General features: G+C 41.6%; 1 protein-coding gene across 1 annotated transcript in view; it reads left to right on the forward strand.

Moving 5' to 3' along the window:
* Positions 1-20,284, forward strand: part of EFEMP1 (EGF containing fibulin extracellular matrix protein 1) — a 104,331-nt gene that overhangs the window by 9,991 nt on the left and 74,056 nt on the right. Inside the window, exon 2 of the mRNA XM_075596218.1 lies at positions 8,965-9,043. Within this exon, the coding sequence (XP_075452333.1) occupies positions 8,966-9,043 (78 nt within the window). The 5' untranslated portion in view covers position 8,965. The remainder of the gene's footprint in view (positions 1-8,964; positions 9,044-20,284) is intronic.

A 20,284-nucleotide genomic window follows, 5' to 3' on the forward strand; every position in this document is an offset into this window, starting at 1 on the left:
CAAGAGGGCAAGATATACGCAGTAACAATAGCTAAGACTGTGACAGAAACAGGAACTTCGCTCAGCAACTTCCTGAAGAAAATAAAACCTTAAATAGGAGGTTGCCAGAAACCAAAATGGCCTTAACAGCAAGCTTCAGAAATAAACAGGACCAGAGCACCATGCAGAATCCTCACACGATTGCTGTGCAATCAACCCTTTGGACCTTAATGAATAAGACTCTTGTCTTATCCCTTGAGAATAAGCATACGGTAAATGTGCTTGTGTGAATGTGTTATGTGAGACTGTGCAATTTTGGGAGGTCTTAGCACTTTAATTTACATTATAAATGTATTGTGGTCAAGTAGCCTTTAGTTTCGGATTTGAAATGCATTATGTGATGAATTACGGTACTTTGAACCAAGGGAAATCAACATTGACACAACCTGGTACAATAATATAGCTCTCAAATTAAGAAGAAAAAATAATCTTTTTAAAATAGAATTAAAATCAGTTTTGTCATGAATTATGGATACATAACAGATTCAGGGACTTATTTACTAATGTATTTACTAAGCCATAACGCACCTTGTGGCCCATTCTCTTGAATACTGTAGACTGAAAGATGCCTAATTGCTTAGCACCGCTGCTTAGTAAATATGGCACATAGTGTGTTGCATCCATTAAAGATTTTGTATATTGAAGGGATACAGAATGCAATATATATGCTGGTCATATGCTGGAATTAAAAATCCTCAGTTACGTTACATTATTAAAGCTGCAGTTCAGTCTATATCCTGCATGTGTGTTTTTTTTAATAAATCAGTTCTGTAGTAAGAAAAAATACTTTTAGCATTTTCGGTTTTTAAAAAAACAACTTTGAAAGACCAATTTTCTTGTATTCTATTTTAACAAGCATTTGCTAAGGCACTGCCCCTTCATGGCCTGTCACAAACCCAGGCACACCCCTTTGTCAGCACTGCCCTCCCTCTCTCTAAACGTGCACTAGCATCTGGTCACATGATCTTCCTCATACAGTAGTACATTCAAGGAAGCTGGAGAAAAGGGATCAGCCATGCATAGCAGCTCGGATAGGCGATTTCAAACTTATTACAGTGTTTATTCCATTCATTGCACGTGTATATAATGTAAAAATTGTAATAATTCCATTTATAGCAAACGTGTATATGTGAATATTATTTAGATGTATATGTATGTTACTGAAATGTGGAGTGAGTGTGTAGGTAAATACACACAATACACTTCCACTGCATATATATATATATATATTATATATATTATATATATTATATATATTATATATTATATATGTATGTATATGTGAAGTTATGTGAGTAAAAAAGTGACAAAAACCCTCCATAGCAAGGCAAATAGCAAATGGAAATATTACTGTATGCTCATTTGTATGTATATATATATTTATATACACACACACTTCAAATACGGATAGTGATTCACGTAAATGATATATATATTCACTTTCTGGGAGTATAAGAGTGACTGTCCTGTTGTTCCTTTTTTTGTATCCATCATTGAATGGTATGCACCCTCTCTTTACGTTTATTTTATACTAGCTGAGAGACCCGGCGTTGCCCGGGATGTAATGTTCCCGCTCCTCTCTCTCTCCTCACCCCTCCCCCTCTCTCTGTTTGTCCCCCATTCACATCAATCCAGTTCCCCCCCTCCCTCCTTTACAGCTTCATGCAGTGTGTGTGCGTCAGTCATTGTGTGTGCGTCAGTCAGTCAGTGTGTGTGCGCGCGCGTCAGTGAGTCTGACGCAGAAACACAAACACACACACAGACTGACTGACGCACACACACACACAGTCAGTGTGTGCGTGTGTGTGTGCCTCAGTCAGTCAGTGTGTGTGTGCGTCAGTGTGTGTGCGTGCGTCAGTCAGGGTGTGTGCGTGCGTCAGTCAGGGTGTGTGCGTGCGTCAGTCAGGGTGTGTGCGTGCGTCAGTCAGGGTGTGTGCGTGCGGCTGTCAGGGTTTGTGTGCGTGCGCCAGTCAGGGTTTGTTTGCGTGCGCCAGTCAGGGTTTGTGTGCGTACGCCAGTCAGGGTGTGTGTGCGTGCGTCAGTCAGGGTGTGTGCGTGCGTCAGTCAGGGTCTGTGCGTGCGTCAGTCAGGGTCTGTGCGTGCGTCACTCAGGGTGTGTGCGTGCGTCAGTCAGGGTGTGTGCGTGCGTCAGTCAGGGTGTGTGCGTGCGTCAGTCAGGGTGTGTGAGTGCGTCAGTCAGGGTGTGTGCGTGCGTCAGTCAAAGGGCAGGCGTGGGGGGGGTGAAGGGCAGGGGTAGGGGGGGTGAAGGGCAGGGGTAGGGGGGGTGAAGGGCAGGGGTAGGGGTGGGTGAAGGGTAGGGGTGGGTGAAGGTCAGGGTTAGGGGGGGTGAAGAGCAGGGGTAGTAGGGGGGGTGAAGGGCAGGGGTAGAGGGTGGTGAAGGGCAGGGGTAGGGGGGGTGAAGGGCAGGGGTAGGGTGGGGTGAAAGTGAGGCACAAATTGTTGGCAGGAGTAAAATGTCCCTACACACACACACACACACACAACGGGAGTGAGAGGTGGTGGAGAGTGGGACTGGCGCAGATCCGAGGCTGCTTGGCCCCCCAGCGGCTGGGGAGTTGGCGGCCGGGGGGGTAAGGGAGCGGGCGGGGGGGGGGGAAAAGGGAGCAGGCGGGGGGGTAAGGGAGCGGGCGGGGGGGGGAGGGAGCGGCGAGGGGGTAAGGGAGCTTTGGCGGCTGGGGTAGGAGGGCCGCGCTTACCCCCTTTGTGAGTGTTTGTATGATATAGATATATATGCACACGCACGCATATACATGCGCACGCGCACACATACACGTGCACACGCACACATACATGCACACACGTATACATGCGCACACGCACACATACACATACATGCGCTCACGCACACGCACACAAACATGCGCACACGCACACATAAACATGCACACACGTACACATAAACATGCACACACGTATACATGCGCACATAAACATGCGCAAACGCACATATATACACACACAAACATGCACACACGTATACATGCGTACACGCACATATACATGCGCACACGCACACATATGCACACGCACACAAACATGCGCACACATAAACATGCGCACACGCAAACATATACACTGTGTGCGCATGTTTATGTGCGTATATATTTATGGTATTGCTTGACCTGAGGAAGAGGAAAACTCTTGAAAGCTTGTCCCATGACACAAATTGTTGGTCCAAATAAAAAAAAGGTATCAATAAATACTGAAGAACATATATATATATTTTTTTATATATACTGTATGTATATATGTATATGTATGTATGGATATATAGCGAAGGTCAGCAGCCGGCAGCGGAGGGAGAGAAGGACGGCATCCTGCAGCGAAGCTCGACAGCGGCAGAGGACAGTAGCCGGCGGCGGAGGGAGAGAAGGACGGCATCCTGCAGCGAAGCTCGGCAGCGGCAGAGGACAGCAGCCGGCGGCGGAGAGAGAGAAGGACGGCATCCTGCAGCAAAGCTCGGCAGCGGCAGAGGACAGCAGTGGTGGCGGAAGGGAGAAGAGGACCATGTGAATGGGACAGGAGCGGGACAGGAGGGCGGTAGGGAGGAGTTACGCTGTAGCAGCGGCAGACACTGGAAGTCAGAGAATACTTCTGTCAGACCGCTTGTGTGTGTGTGTGTGTGTGTGTGTGTACACACACACACACACACACACACACAAGCGGTCTGACAGAAGTATTCTGACTTCCAGTGTACACACACACACACACACACCTCTATCTAGACAAATCACCCAAAAATCTACTCGCCCCAGTCCCACCTTTTAAAAAAAGAAATGGAATAAAATTCCTAGTAAGAACTAATAACATTTGTTTTTGACATAACCGTTTATTTATTGTATTACATTTATACTTTACTTCAACTTGTCCTTGTTACTGTACATAGTTCCTTACTAATCTAATAAAAAAAGCCAGATATAAATGAGTGAGGGAGAGGGTGGGCGGGAGAGAGTGGGTGGGTGAGTGGGTGGGTGGGTGGGAGAGGGTGAGTGGGCGGGAGAGGGTGAGTGGGAGGGTGAGTGGGTGGGTGGGTGGGCGGGAGAGGGTGGGTGGGTGAGAGGGGGAGTGGGTGGGGGGGAGAGGGGGAGTGGGTGGGGGGGAGAGGGGGAGTGGGTGGGTGGGTGGGGGGGAGAGGGTGGGTGGGTGGGTGGGGGGGAGAGGGTGGGTGGGTGGGTGGGTGGGGGGGAGAGGGTGGGTGGGGGGGAGAGGGTGGGTGGGTGGGTGGGCGGGAGAGGGGGAGTGGGCGGGAGAGGGGGAGTGGGTGGGTGGGCGGGAGAGGGGGAGTGGGTGGGTGGGTGACTGAGTACTTGTGGTGACACACTAATATATACACACACACACACACACACACACACACACACACACACACACACACATATATACACACACATATATATACACACACACACATATACACACACACACACATATATATACACACACACACATATATACACACACACACACACATATATATATACACACACACACATATATACACACACACACACACACACATATATATACACAAACACACACATTTATATACACACACACACACATATACACACACACACAATCACCACCTTGCTGCCACCACTGCTCCGGGACACAACCCCCCTGCATCTCCCGCGCGCGCGGCAGGGAGGCAGACACAGGGACCGGAGCAGAAGGGGACACATCTCCCGCTCCCCCCTCCCTTCCCCACCCCCCACAGGGGCAGCGCAACCCCCCTGCATCTCCCGTGCGGGCAGGGAGGCAGACACAGGGACCGGAGCAGAAGGGAGACACATCTCCCGCTCCCCCCTCCCTTCCCCACCCCCCACAGGGGCAGCGCAACCCCCCTGCATCTCCCGTGCGGGCAGGGAGGCAGACACAGGGACCGGAGCAGAAGGGGACACATCTCCCGCTCCCCCCTCCCTTCCCCACCCCCCACGGGGGCAGCGCAACCCCCCTGCATCTCCCGTGCGGGCAGGGAGGCAGACACAGGGACCGGAGCAGAAGGGAGACACATCTCCCGCTCCCCCCTCCCTTCCCCACCCCCCACGGGGGCAGCGCAACCCCCCTGCATCTCCCGCGCGCGCGGGCAGGGAGGCAGGCACAGGGATCGGAGCAGAAGGGAGACACATCTCCCGCTCCCCCCTCCCCACTGGCGGCACAAGCCCCCTCCATCTCGCGCAGGCTGACAGCCGCAGGGATCGGGCAGAAGGGGGCACCACACAGCGGCAGATCGGGAGCGAGCACACGTCACTGGGAGACTCATGAATATTCATGAGTCTTCCACTGACTGCCGGAGGCAAATTATAAACAAATGCCAGCTTTTAATATGTCACAAAAATTTCGCCGATTAATACATGGAGAACGGATTGACTGACAGCTATACAGTTCTTTAGGTAAATAGAGATTGCCCACATGAAGCTATTAAAGTAAAAAAATAAATTAAAAAAAAAAAAAAAAAAAAGACTGAACTGCAGCTTTAAATGGGTCTGCAAATATGGCCACGGTTAACTGTACAATTAGAAAACATTATACAAAATAAAAGGCAAAATTGTAAAAAAAAAAAAAAAAAAAAAACAATATAAGTGCATGCCCCTGAGCAGTGTGGCCAAACTGAATATTAATGCATAAAAAGTCAGCAACAGTTACAACGTTTCTGACCTCCGTGGTACTTTCGACAGGTAAGGGAGTCAAGTAAGGCAAACAAATGCTGCTATATACCTCCCTGGTGATATCTCCTTGGCCAAAGCAAGCAGGAAGTGACATCTATTTCCTGTGTGATCGAGGGGACCCGTATTTTCCCCCGTGACAAGTATAGTGGCGACATCGCAAAAGCTTGTGGTGCGTGTCAGCAAATCTGCATAGTGCATTCCAGTGTCAACATATCTGGAATACAAAATGAAGAAGGAAGTGCACTATCCTAATATAGAAATGCAGCAGTCCTGTCTGTAAGAGACGCGCAGTAACTTTGAGACTGAATCAGTCACTCTCCCTGCACTCCTCTAACAGGCGATCCTCTAACAGGCGATCGCGCTGCTTTGATTTTATTTTAAGTATTGAAGCAGGGGGACTCCAGAGCTAAACCGCATTGATTTCAGCCACTAGGACCCTGTGCTTCCCGAGTTACAAGTCCCGGTATGGGGTGCCGGTATCTCCCTGCATTGTTTAAATGTCCCGGTCCCGAAACATGGGAGGATTTAAACATAGCGGAGATACGGGCATCCCATACCCAGGCCTGTAACTCAGGAATCAATTGGTCCCCAAGGCTGAAATTAATGCGGTTCAGCTCCGGAGACCACCTGCAACAATACTGTGTTATTAAAATAAAATCCTTGTGATTGCCTGTTAGAGGCGCACACAGAGTGACTGATTCAGTCTCACTCTTACTGCGCATCTCTTACAGACAGGTGCATCCTGGTTAGATTCGCACAGTGGGAGTCCCATTCAGAAGCAGGGACCCCCGCTGTGTTAATCCCAATGGGCCATTACCCCCTGCCAAGCACTGTGCCATGGATGGACAACACTTTGCACACTGTGCACCAACACATGCTCTGTGGCAGCTGATAGATAAAAGATACTGCATCTGTATAGATAAAACTGTATAAAAAAGATGCACATTTCAATAGATAAACCTCTTCAAATGTGAACATGAAATACATACAGTAAAGATATCCAAAAATGAGAAATAAAGACTTAATATATAAGAGTCATCAAGTGAAAATATAACACATACACTATCTTAACAAAAGGTTAAATTGCATAGTTATATACAGTAGTAATATAATCTCCAAAATAATAAGGGCCTCATGCAGAGAGCAGCGCTATTTAGAATTGGAGAGGGGAAGAAAATTTAGCTTTATTGGAGAGTTTTTTTCTCCATATGCAGAAAGGGCATAAAACTGCATTTACAATCCTTTCTGCATATGGAGAGTTTCAAACAGCGCTATGAGCACTGTTGAAACTAGAGGGAAAGAAATCGATTTTTTTTTTTTTCTCCTCCACCGGCCGCGGAGCGCCAGCTGCTTGGTGGAGAGGAAAAATGTTGAAAATCACGCCATTTTTTTGCCGCGAACAGCCACTAGATGGCGTTCGCTGCTCTCTGCATATGGCCGTTTTCAAGACTGGAGAGATTTCTGTTCTCTCCAGCCGCGCGGCGAGATTCTGAGAAAAAAAAAATGGCGCTTTTTTTAAAACTCCCCATTATCTGCCTTTCTAAAGGCAGATTTCGCCAATACATGCCGCTTTCCCTGTTAGCGCTGCTCTCTGCATGAGGCCCTAAGTGTCAATCAATAGTCTATATGTAATAGTGTATCTATACAAAAATATTAAAATATTAAAGAGTAAATGTAATATCACGATATTGTCAATATGTATAAACATATATATAACAATTTATTTTAATTTGAAATTTCTACTAACATTCTACAAAAATGTGGGAAAGATGAATATGTACAACAACTATGTGAATCCCTGCTTGGGGTCACTCTTTTTGTGATCCCAAGCATTGATTCACATTGTTGTTGTACATATACGTTCTCATTCGCTCATGCACCGCCATCATTTTTACATACTTACCACTGATTTGGGTTGAGCAGCAGGCTTTCTTTGTTTTGGAATGATGAATATACCTGTATGTTGTAAGTAACTTAATATTATGTAGCCAAAAATCCCAATACTTTAAAGAAGACCCTGCGATCATTAATCTCATTCCTTTCTTGTCTCATCCTTGCAAGGATCTACATACAGTACAGTGAATTGTCGAGTTCTGGCCTTTTCTTTGTCTTTTGCAATGTTAACTGTAAAAATGCATTTCCTTCCATTAAATGTAGCAGTGCTCAGAGTTTGAGTGTAAGCTAAATGCCCCAAAATGTAAGTCTAATCATTAATAACAGTTAATGAAGTGAAATAGGATTTTCTAAATATTTGCAAATACTGTAGAAATAAATGATCAAATATCTTGAATACTCCATTTTTACTTTTTTCTTCTACCTTCCCCCTCAAATAGTTCTCTTTCTTTCTCTTCCATCTTGCACGTTTATTCACTTCACATTTTATAATGCTTAATTTACATCATATTTAATTATCTACAATCTTTTGAAATCTTATTTTGCTTAATTGACAAATTCATATGTGCAAATGTAGCCAATGTTTGGCACGCTGTAGCGGGACGTAAACAGCGCTCCATTGTTTTTTGTTCTTTGAGAAGAGGGCAGGGCTACCGTGCCATTCCACCCATGGAAGCGTGCCAAATATTGCAAAAACGTTGGCTACATCTGTATGTTTTTTATTCTGTAATGTATGGGATCACATATTGTTATTGTTGTGGTCATTTTCATTCAAAATATAACAGCTAAATTGTGGGAAAATAAAACGTAAAATGGTGGAGTACTTAGCATCCACGTAGAAGTGGCTCAGTGAGTAAAGACACTGACGGACACAGAGCAGGGGAATCTGGTTCAATTCCCGGTGTCGGCTCCTTTTGACCTTGGGCAAGTTACTTTATCTCCCTGTGCCTCAGGCACCAAAAAATAGATTGTAAACTCCATTGGGCAGGGACCTGTGCCTGCAAAATGTCTTTGTAAAGCGCTACGTAAAACTAGCAGCGCTATACAAGAACATGAAGAACATGGTGTATATATATATCAAATGAGAACATCCAAACACGGTACTCTATCCCCAAGTGCAATCTAAAAAGTAACCTTTCCGTAGGGCAGCCCAATGAGATAATGTTATAGGTTGTAGTGATATTTGCATAATCTGCAGTAGATGCTGTTATTATGTTGCGCACTCTGTAATTTATTAAAAAGTGGTTGAACAGGCGGTATTGCCTACTTAACAAATTACATTGTGTCAGAGCATTGCAAGATGTGACTGCAAAATGTAAACATGTTCCTTTTGCAATTTCAGAATGTTGAGGATTCTGTGTTTGGCTACTTTGGTTCATTTAATATCTGCACAAGAGGCCGAAGAGACCATCACTTTCACGGTAAGGAGTTTGTCGGGCTTGCGTTAATTGTAGAGCACATGTCAAAATAAATCACTGCAATGTAATATTTAAAATAAAGGTTAACAATGAAGACTAGTCATTACCATAGTGATGATACCGAAGGAAAAGATGAGAATGTTTTAGGTTATAGGTTGTAATTTTTATGGTGTGGATTTAATCTGCTCATGAAACTGCAGTATGTTCAGGGCAAATTCATGCAATAATAGGAAAGGGTAGGTAAATAAAAAAATATGGAAATGTGTATGTTTTCCATGTCAAATTGGGTTTGGGAAGATGTAATCCCCATTAATATGAACAGCACTCGATTTTTCCCAAAAGACCTGTCAACCCTCACTGATTTTCTGTTAGTCTTTTACGGATTTGAAGTCGCTCACTGACATTTAGCATCAGTGGTCCCATAATGTCATTTTTTGGGGGCCACAACAGCCAAATGTTATTAAGTTTATGCCTTGGAGGGAAGACGGCTTCACAGCACATTTAATAAGCGCCTAAGTAATTTATGCCTTATTAAAACTTATGTACGTTTATTTTAAAGCATTTTTGAACATTCACTGTGCGGTTTACTCTCATTATCTATATCATAACCTGCCCAATTTGTTACGTGTCCCCATAGCAAGAGTGGGTTCTATATTTCTTAATTTCTCAAGGTGAGATGGTGAGACGGTGAGAGAGAGATACAAAGAGAGAGAGAGAGATGTAAGTCATTTAAAATGCCTCTCTTTCTCTCTGACTATTTCCTTGGCTGCAAAACATTTCCGATTCACCCACTTCAAAGGCAGTGGCTGTGGAAATATGTACTTTGTATAGGGTAGAATAATTTACAGAAGATCATTTAAATTGAGCAGTGTTGTTAATAAAGGAATTTAGAGATAAGGCCTATAAGTGAGACAGGGGGAGTTCCTCATTCGCATATGGCTAGTACAGCGTTAGCCAGCTAACACCGGCACTAGCTGTTAGTAACTCTGGGCTGCGTTAGCCATCTGCTAATGAAGATGACAGGTATTAGCATCTTCATTCCCAATAAAAATTATCATAATTAACCCCTTGAAAGCCGTAGCGGTCAGGAGAGCATGTACAGTATTATGCTTGCCTTTATGGTCACTACGGTAGCCATGGGATTTATAGAAATACCGTAACTACCATACTACCCATTGTATGTCATAGCAATACAAAAGCAATGGCATACAAAGGGTTAACCACACCCTGTAACCTTCCCCCAGGCAGTCTAACTTCCCTCCCTGGGGCACCTACCCCCATAAGCCACAGCCTCTATAGACCCTACCCTATCCCCAAAAAACCTAACCCCCCTCTACAGTACCAGCCATTTGCCCTTCTAGCCAAAAGTGGTACTGTAAGACTAATGGCCGGCATCAACACAATACACAATAATACCTCAGGCAATAAAAACAAAAACAATGACGTGTGTATATATATATATATATATATACACAAAAAAGGGGAGAGAAAGCACACCATATATACAAAACAATTAGCTTACAATTGGCAAGTGTGCGCATCATAAATAGTATAAAAAAGATACTTCACCAAAATCAAATGACCATGGAAGGAGACACAGCACTATAGGAATATGAAAAAAAAAAAGGGTATTTAATCAATAGATATCCAATGTTTCGGAGCCATCCCAGGGCCCCTTCATCAGGATTGCTCCGAAACGTTGGATACCTATGGATTAAATACTCTTTTTTCATTCCCTGTAATGCTGTGTCTCCTTCCCTGGTCATTTGATTTTGGTGAAGTATCATTTATATATATATATATATATATATATATATATATATATATATATATATATATATATATATATATATATATATATATATATATATATATATATATATGCAATTTTAACCCTTATATTTGTGAGTATGCATTTATAAGGTTTCTTCAAAAAGCCAATTGTATTAAATGATAATACACTATGGGGCATGTGCTTCTGCTTTTTGTTATTTATATACATATATATTTACACACGTACAGTATGTATATATATATATATGTATATATATATATATATATATATATATATATATATATATGTGTGTGTGACAGAAAATATAGACAGCACCCTTCACACACTACACCTAAATTGCTGCAGCTCTGACAGATGTGGCAAGTGATTGCACCAGGCGGATAAGCCCAAAGACAATGTGTGTGAAAAATACTAAATGTATTCTGGCATGAATAACAAAAAATGACTACCTAAATGAAAACACAAAAGCAAAAAGAAATGTGCATAACATGAAAAATAAAAATAAAAATAAAAAAGCAATATGGAGATATTGCCAAAAAAGGTATAAAATGACTCAAGTATGTCACTGAGACTTAACTAAACAATAAAAAATTAAAAAATGGCTCATATAGTAGGCAATGTGAAAAAATAATAAACTGTATGTTATTTTCTTTGTTCTATGCAGGGCTATCTTTATGATAATATCAATGGTTTCGATTAAGAATATATTTAATGTGTCATCTGCTATTATTCAGTAACACCCATTAATAGTAATTATACTTTAATACCATCTATGCACATCAGCAATAAGCCTTTGCATGTCTTCTATACTTTATGTCTGTTTCAGTGTCTATCACTTAATTCTAATGAGTAATTGTTTGCAGGTATTTGTATTATTCTTATGTTTATCCTTTTAATTCATTTAGTTAGCTTTAATTGTTTAGCTATTGCACCAGGTAATAGAGATTAGCCCAATGATATTAATGGAACTAAACACAGCTGTGGAGAAACGTTTTTTTATTGGTGAAAGGGACTATTTAACACAAGGCAGTTCCATGTGCTATCCATCCCCTGATGAAATCCGCAGAGTCGGAAGAAACGCATAGGGATATCTGGCAGTGAATCTACGGTGGCCGGGCAGCTCCCAGCACCAGCGTGAGGACGCAAGGACGTGTCTGAAGATTTTTCCGGTTTTAAAGTGTAACAAGAAAGCGCAATGGCGGCCGCACGCGGAGATTGACCGCTCCCAAACACTAAGGACTACTCTCCTGGAGATAGCGGCGGACAGCACTATTCTATCTGGAGCCATTGCGGACATTCACACACAAAGAAGAGACCGAGGAGTCCTCAGTTGGTGCATGGGCAGGTCCCATAATATGCTTTATTTTATTAGACAAATTGTAAGTGTGCATTTGTCTTGTCCATGATATATTAAATATTGTTCATCTGATTTTACACAAGGATCGGGCGCTTCTTTTCTCTTTTTCTCTAATATATATATATATATATATATATATATATATATATATATATATATATAAATAAATATATATTTAAATATAAATATATATATATATATATATATATATATATATATACATACTGTACATGTGTAAATATATATGTATACGAAAAGGTAACACTCACAAATTTCATAGGGCCATCAAGGTTGGCCTGTGCTTGGTAAACAAATTAAGTACAACCAATGGACATCTCAAGTAGAAATGAGCCACCCACCATAAATTCAACCGATGCCCAACCGAAATAAAAAAAATTCCGCAGGCCCAATGACCAAAAACCATTACAAACATACAAAAATCACAAAACAAGTAGCAACAAAAAATCCACTAGCCCAATATAAAAAATAAACAAAGAAACCCCAGAAAAATCAAAAAGCCAAATCAATCTAGGCCCTATTTGCAATCCGGTGCCATCCTTGCGGGAGGGATCCCTAGCTGGTCTGATGCCCTCGATCCTCTATTGCTTGAAGAATCTTCATCTTTAATTATTTCTTAAAAAAATCTTCTTTTCTTCATATTTTTTTTTTTTCCTTTGTTTCTGTATCTTTATATGTAGGCGTCTTTCTTCTGCCACTGAATGTGGCCTCTGGAGCATTTCCGTTTTTTTGTGAGAGCCCTGGCCAGGGGCTGTCGCTAGAAACTCGTCATAGCAACTCATGGTTAACCACTTGTATGCCATAGCGACATACTGTACTACTGTGGTAGAAGTGTAATAAAGGTATTTCTATCAACCTCTGGGTTACCTTACCATTGGCTACATTTTTGGGCTACTCCAGGGTATTCCCGTTGGCTTCCTATAATGTTAAGGCAATATACAGCAAATTAAAATATCACTTGTGAGCACATTTACATATCTCAGACAGATCATAAAGGAAGCCACAGTGGCCCACTTCCGAATCCTGAACAAGACCCAGGGTTAGGTGCTGGAAGCTGGAAGCACCTAACGCCAAGTATAATCAGGACCTAAATTAACATAGCGTTATGTACCCCGTTAACTTTAAAAGAGTTCTATAGATATGCGTTGAGGTGATCCACATCTCATTTGCATATTATTAGCACAAATGTCAGTTAAAGTTAACGGCAGGCCGTTTTAAAATAAAGAAAGCACACAAAGCCTCGGTAGGAAGGTTTGAAGATCCACGTTAGAACTTAACAAGATGTTATCTGAAGATAGCGTCTCGTAAAGTCACTAACAGAGCTTTGTGTATCTGTCCCTAAGTGTCCGGGTTTCAAATTGAGCTTTCTCCATAGCCCAATGCAGTCTAAAGGTTACAATGTTAACCTCAGACACTAGAGATTAAAAACCTCCAGATTTTTAACACTAAAAATAACATTAAAAAGTGCAGGACATATGCTCCGGAAGCAAGGCACTAACATTATATGAGTTCAACCATATCTGCTTCTGGGGGGGAATTGCAGCTTTAAAATGTTTCTGGTTCATAAACACTCGCAAAGATCATAAATGTTTCTTTTTTTTACATTGTTGCAACTGGGAGCCAGTGCATGCACTCTGCTGCCTTACATCTGGGATCCTAGTAATTCAGAAGAAATTCACCTCTGAACTGCATTGTAGAAAGCACTTGCACTTAGGCTGGTGCTACAGTACATGACCAAGCAGCACTGCTTCAAGCGTAAGGGTTTAAACTTGTGGTGGTCACATGGAAAGGCCTCTTACCTTGCAGTGAAGCCGTGCTCCCTCTTTTGTGTTTTCTGTTACCTTTGCGCACTAAAAATACATATATAAGAATGTACAAATTAACAAAGGGTCTATCAGCAATGCATTATTTTAAGAGCATTGCACAAATATCAACTGATAATGATTGAAATAAGTGAGATCTGAGGGATTCGGATCAATAAAATGACTGATTTATATCAGTTAGGCTGAGTCCCCGCTGGCGCTGAGCACACTCATGCTTGGAGAGCGCTCCAAGCATGAGCGCCGGTTGTCCATGCATTTACGCACGTGGAGGGGGGGGGGCATTGCGGGTAGTTAAGCGCGATAAAAAGTAAGATTTTTTTGTTTAAGCGCAGAGCGTGTGTGCTCACACACGAGCACGTGCACACCGCGTGAGCGGGGACTTACATATATCTAGACTATATATGTAAGTAGCTCAGCGCTACCGGGGCTGCAGCCTTTGACTGTTGATACTAAAAATCAGTGATACTCAGAGAAAATAAGTGAAAGTGGACATGTCTTGGATAGCTTGATTAAGCACTGCCCAAAAGTAACACCAAATATATTACTCATATATCTATCACAAAGTTTATGCAATGCAAGTACAAGTTATTTACAACAGATAGCAAAATACATTTTATGAAAAATGTCGAGTATTATAAAGCTTTTTATAGTCAACCGTATTACTGATACATTTTATGAGACAACTGGAATTACATACCGGTGTACAGTGGAATTATTCTCTTCATATGCAAGTATTATTATGTGACATGACGAAACTAAAATTCTGTACTTGGAACAGCATTGATGCTGAAATTGGTAGGAGATTTGGCTGATCTTCTAGCCATTTTCCAATGTATTACACAGTTATTAAGAAAAAATGACAATGACGCCCAGGCATAGTAAGACTAGTAAGACCATCGCTAGCTATTATACAAGACAGCAATGGCAGGAAGCATAGTTACATAGTAGACGATGATGAGGTTGAAAAAAGACGTACGTCTATCAAATTCAACCTACAGTATGCTAAATTTAGACAACAGATACTTTATCCTTTATCTATACTTACTTATTGATCCAGAGGAAGGCAAACAAAAAACCCCAGAGTAATATCATCCTATGATATCTCATAAGGGGAAAAATAAATTCCTTCCTGACTCCAAGAATTGGCAGTCGGATTAATCCCTGGATCAACATCTTTCGCATGTATACTTATTTGGTGTATCCCTGTATACCTTTCCTATCTAAAAAGATGTCCAACCTTTTTTTGAATAAATCTATTGTATCTGCCATCATAGTCTCCATGGATAATGAATTCCACATTTTAACTGCCCCTAGTGTAAAGAACCCTTTCCTTTGTGGCTGGTGAAATCTCCTTTCCTCCAACCTTAAGGGATGGCCCTGAGTCCTATGTGCTGCCCGTGGGATGAATAGTTCTTTTGAAAGCTCCATGTATTGTCCCCGAATATATTTGCATATAAGCATGCGTAGCAAATATGACTGACAAATACAGACCCGAGGAATGTCTTGCAGTAAAGTAATCAGTGCCAAAAATATGTTTTCATATAGTGTTGGTAAATAAATTATAAGCAACAGTATAATATTGATTAAAATGCTTCACTAATTAATTGGAGCACAGTTCAGCTCACAGGTAAATAAAATGTGTTTGATAGAGGGCTGTAATTGTAATCCTAAATTAGTTTTAAAGGGGGCTGTGCTGTAATTGTAATCATACATTTGTTTTAAAGAGGGTTGTTATCATTAGAATCCTTTGGATACAGTGTTCTTCTTTTTGCATGTTAAGAAGTAGATGTCACTGTTGAGCTTTTGTTGCTTCCTTTCTTTAAACCTACTGAGCTGCCAAGTGACACTGAGAACTGTGGTATCTTCCATGATGCAGTTAAAAGCTTTAGTAGCTATATCGGTCCTGGAGAACTGCAGATTTATTGTGATACTTTTTAGCAGACCAATATTAAAGTTCTTAATCGATGAAATTATAGTGTACAGCGCTTTGGAAACCTCATTGGTTTCTTTTGCAGGGCACTTGAAGATAAAACCTATGAGGTTTAAAAATGCTATTTGAACCTTGGCTTTCTTTAAAAGTGTTTGGGGGTAATTGATTAAGCTGCGGTGGTGCGAATTTGGCATTACCGTGCAGAATTCCCTATTCAAGTTATTGGAAGATTCCGTGCAGTGCTGCTGAATCAGCACTATCGCAGTTCAATGAACTACCCCTTTGGTTTCTTGCCAATGGTGAATAAACAAATGAAAAACATATTGGCATTTTTCTCTAGTGACAGGATTTAAGGTACATTTTGAATTCCTACTTGCTTTATTGCTAATGCTTGAAGATGAAGGAATAGTATTCCAGAAATACTGAAGAAAAAAAAACAGCAAGTGGGTGCTTAGTGATTTCTTCTGACACGGAACATACAAAATACAGATCATCAAATATAGTAACACATGTTTTTTATACAGTATATCAAGTATACAGGGGAACTAATATAGACATATACCCTTACACTAATAAAAAAAACAGGGTGTTTTTCCCTAAAGAAAGGAATCCCTGAAACTCCACAAAATGGGGACACTCACAGTTGTGTGCAAAAAATATCAAAATACACATGTTATTAATATACCAACAATGATGTGTACAAACACAATAGAATTCTAAAAAAAAAAACATATAAAGTCACAGAGCAAATTAGCTCCTCGCCAGAAATAGAGGTAAATACCAAACAAGTCAAAATAAGCTTGCTGCAGAAATAGATCAACTAAATACTGGGCAGGTACATGTTTACATTAGGTATGGTCGGGTACTACTTATTGGGGCAACACATCTCAGTCGAGCAATGCTTCTATGGTGGTCACTTCCATGACCTCCAGTACTGGCAGTTTGCCATTCTTCAAACTATTAAAATGCAACAAGTCCCTAGCATGACACCCTCACTGACCCCTATCTTACTTAATTCCCTTTACTCTTAGCCTACTAGTATTATCCATATCCATTTGTCAGCAAATCTTGCTTCAACCATTGCCTTTCAAACAAAATCCTATCACTCTGGCTTTCGCTAGCAGACAGCAGAAGAAGTTAGGGGCACTAAAATGACAAAAATATCAAGTGAAACAAGTGTACAAGTACCTCTGTAGGTTGTGGATGAAGGCTTAACATCAATACTCAAGCTAGCACTTGTTCTACATTAAGCTAGTGCTAGCTGGTACTTTGGTTGGCAGCCATTTCTGCTTAAAGCAATTGGCACCAACATCCTCCTCCTGTCACCAGTCCCCCTGTAATTCTGCATCAATCTTTGCATATGAGTGATCAGTGAGGAATTTTCCCCCACAATCTTGATTGCTTTTAAATGAGTCTCTAAATACCACACTTACTGCTCCGCTAACATAGAAATATTGAATAGATTCTCTCACAGTTGTGTGCACCATTGGCTGTGGAAAAAAGCACAACCTCAGCGCTACATCCTTAATAATGTGATACACACGTGTGTGAAATACAATAATGGTGATGTAACAATAATACAAACACAAATAATAATACTTAAGTAAATATATTGGTGTGATAAATGACCACCTCTAAAGATTCGGAAATCCTGCTACCAGGAGGTGACACGGATTGTCCAGATCCTCTGTTGGCCCTTAGAGAGAAAAGATTGTCTTCTTCGGTGCTGTTCTTCCTCAATCGGTGCTCAGTGTAATATATAAAAAACAAAGGAAAAGAAAGGAACAGAAAATAGCGTATAGTGACACACTTTGTGCTTGTTCAATGTTTTCCTTGGGTAAATACCCCACTGATTATAAAATCAGAATGACAGTAGACCAATGCTCAAAAACAGACTATAGTTGTTTCAAGACACCAAACAAGAAAAATAGTCTTAGGGTATAGTATATAATATATATCACCTATAGTGTGAAAGTAAATTATTGCACCCTTTATGTAGTGAGCATACAGTAAATGCAGACAATAATTTGAATTTATAAAAAACTCACACTGCACAGATGTTCTTAGACGCAATCACCAATTAATGGTGAATGGATGCAGTTAGTATGGTTGTCTCAATGATAAGCAGGGACCCCTGCTGTGTTAATCCCATGGGCCATTAGTTTGCTGTGGCAAATTTTTAAAGGATTTCTGGGAGATCTCGAAAACCAATTTGAGAAATAGTCGGATAACGGCCGCTGCATCTGTGAATGCATTTTTATTGCATGGGATTTATGCCGGGGGCTTCCGGTTCTGATATTAATGGGTATCAGCTCCGGAAACTCCCGGCATCGGTCTGATGCAGGAAGAATGCATTTTTTTTCTAAGTCCCCTCTCGCCGCCTTCTCTGCATGTTCTCATCAGCTTCACGCCAACTTTTCCTGGCGTGAGGATTTTGGGAGAAACTCGGCATTCTAAAGCTAACTAATCGAGGCTACTAGAATTGCACGAGTTTCAGAACCTGCCGCTTATCGCCAGTCAACCAGCGATCTGTTTTGGATGGCTGAAAAAATTGCCAATTCATGCCTTTATCACCCACTTATCGAGGCTTATAGAATAGCAGTAGGCATTTTGGGCATAAAGGCCTCGATAAGTGGGTTATGAAGGCTTATAGAATAGGCCCCTAAGTATTTGATATTGATCTCCATAAGCAGATATACACAGGTATAGCTATGAATATGCAGAATACCCATTGTTTTGAATCAAAAATACTCCAGCTCTAGATTTGGCAATTCTACTTAACATTCAAAGGGGCATGTCATGCATAATGTACATTACATTATGTTGCTTGTCTTAACTCAAATTATTTATCGAGGGCTGTAGTAACCCACAATAATCCACTTTACCATATTTTAAAGTATTGTTTTGTACTCGCCCAGATCAGTTTTCAGTAATTCCTGTTTAGGTGCATTACAATGGGAATTGAAAGATGTTTCCAGTTCTCATTTATATTATTTATATATTGGTGTATGCATCCCAGGTTCCATCAGGCATTAAACTCCAATAATCACACATTTCTTCAATGTGGCATCTGAAAATTTCAGATTAAAAACATGGAATTTGATGACTGATAAGAACCTTTTGGCCTACCTTGTCTGAGCATATGTTGCCAAAGTTACAATCGTTGTAACTACAGAATTACACAATATGATATGATTTGTTAGAAGTAAAAAGAATACCCTACTCATTAATGAATTAGCAAAATATATAACAGAACTGTGATAACTTGAGTAAACCTTTTACATTTTTCTTCATGATTTCCTTCACTGAGCTTCAGCAAAAAAATTACACATTCTCCAGATACATTTGTCAATACAATAAATGGAGGTGTTGCTTGAATTCTATGGCTATTTCTGGTCATTTTCAGTCATTCTTTTCTTGCACATTTTGGAGATTGTGCCAAAGGTTTCCTTATTTGTGACAATAGCATAACATGAACAGGACCTTTAAATTACCCATGGGCATAATGGGGTACTGGGCAAGTTCGAATAAAAAGCACGTTACCATACAATGATATCTTTATTAGACTGCTTATTTTAGATGTGTATGTAGCCCTTTTTGTGAACGCCTGAACTAAGGGACTACGGTGCATAAACCTGTGGCTTCAGGAGCTCTGAGCCTCCGCTTATTGGGAGCCTGGGGGTATACCGTTATCACTTGTGGTGCAGCGCCTCCACTTACCCAGGATCCCCATTATAGAGATTATACCCTGAGCAAGAACCTAACAACAGTAGTATGCAACAGCAACCTTTTTATATCACACATCAATAACAAATGACCTGCAGACTTATCATATAACAATTACATACACACACACAACGTGGCTCGGCCACACCTTAGTAGGGATAATGTCCTGTACGTAGGTGGCTCTGCCACTCTCCTTAGGAGTATGTCTCATAACCAGTGAAGTATGGTACCATAGGCACTCTCTCAGGAAACCCAATTAGTTAGTGGGAGGCGGGATCAGCGCCTGGTGACCGGTGTAGGTGCACTTGTAGATAAGGATACCTTCCGGTCACTACGATGACCTTGACACTCCACTGGGGTCCTGGTGTTAATCCAGCCTTGCGCCGTCTCTCCCTTCTGCAGCACCGTCAGATGGGAAATCCAAGATGGCGGCCGCAGCTCCGCAACTCCGCAGATAAACCTCACTAAAGGGAAACGTCCCTGACGACTATGGGCGTCCTTACAAATACAGCACCCTACGATGGCAGGGGAAAGACTCCTGGGGCTGTGGGCATATCCTACCTAAGCAGACGGGTCACTGACCCTCCGCTCTAGC

Source organism: Ascaphus truei, chromosome 4 (assembly GCF_040206685.1).
Source record: "Ascaphus truei isolate aAscTru1 chromosome 4, aAscTru1.hap1, whole genome shotgun sequence".
Lineage (NCBI taxonomy): Eukaryota > Metazoa > Chordata > Amphibia > Anura > Ascaphidae > Ascaphus > Ascaphus truei.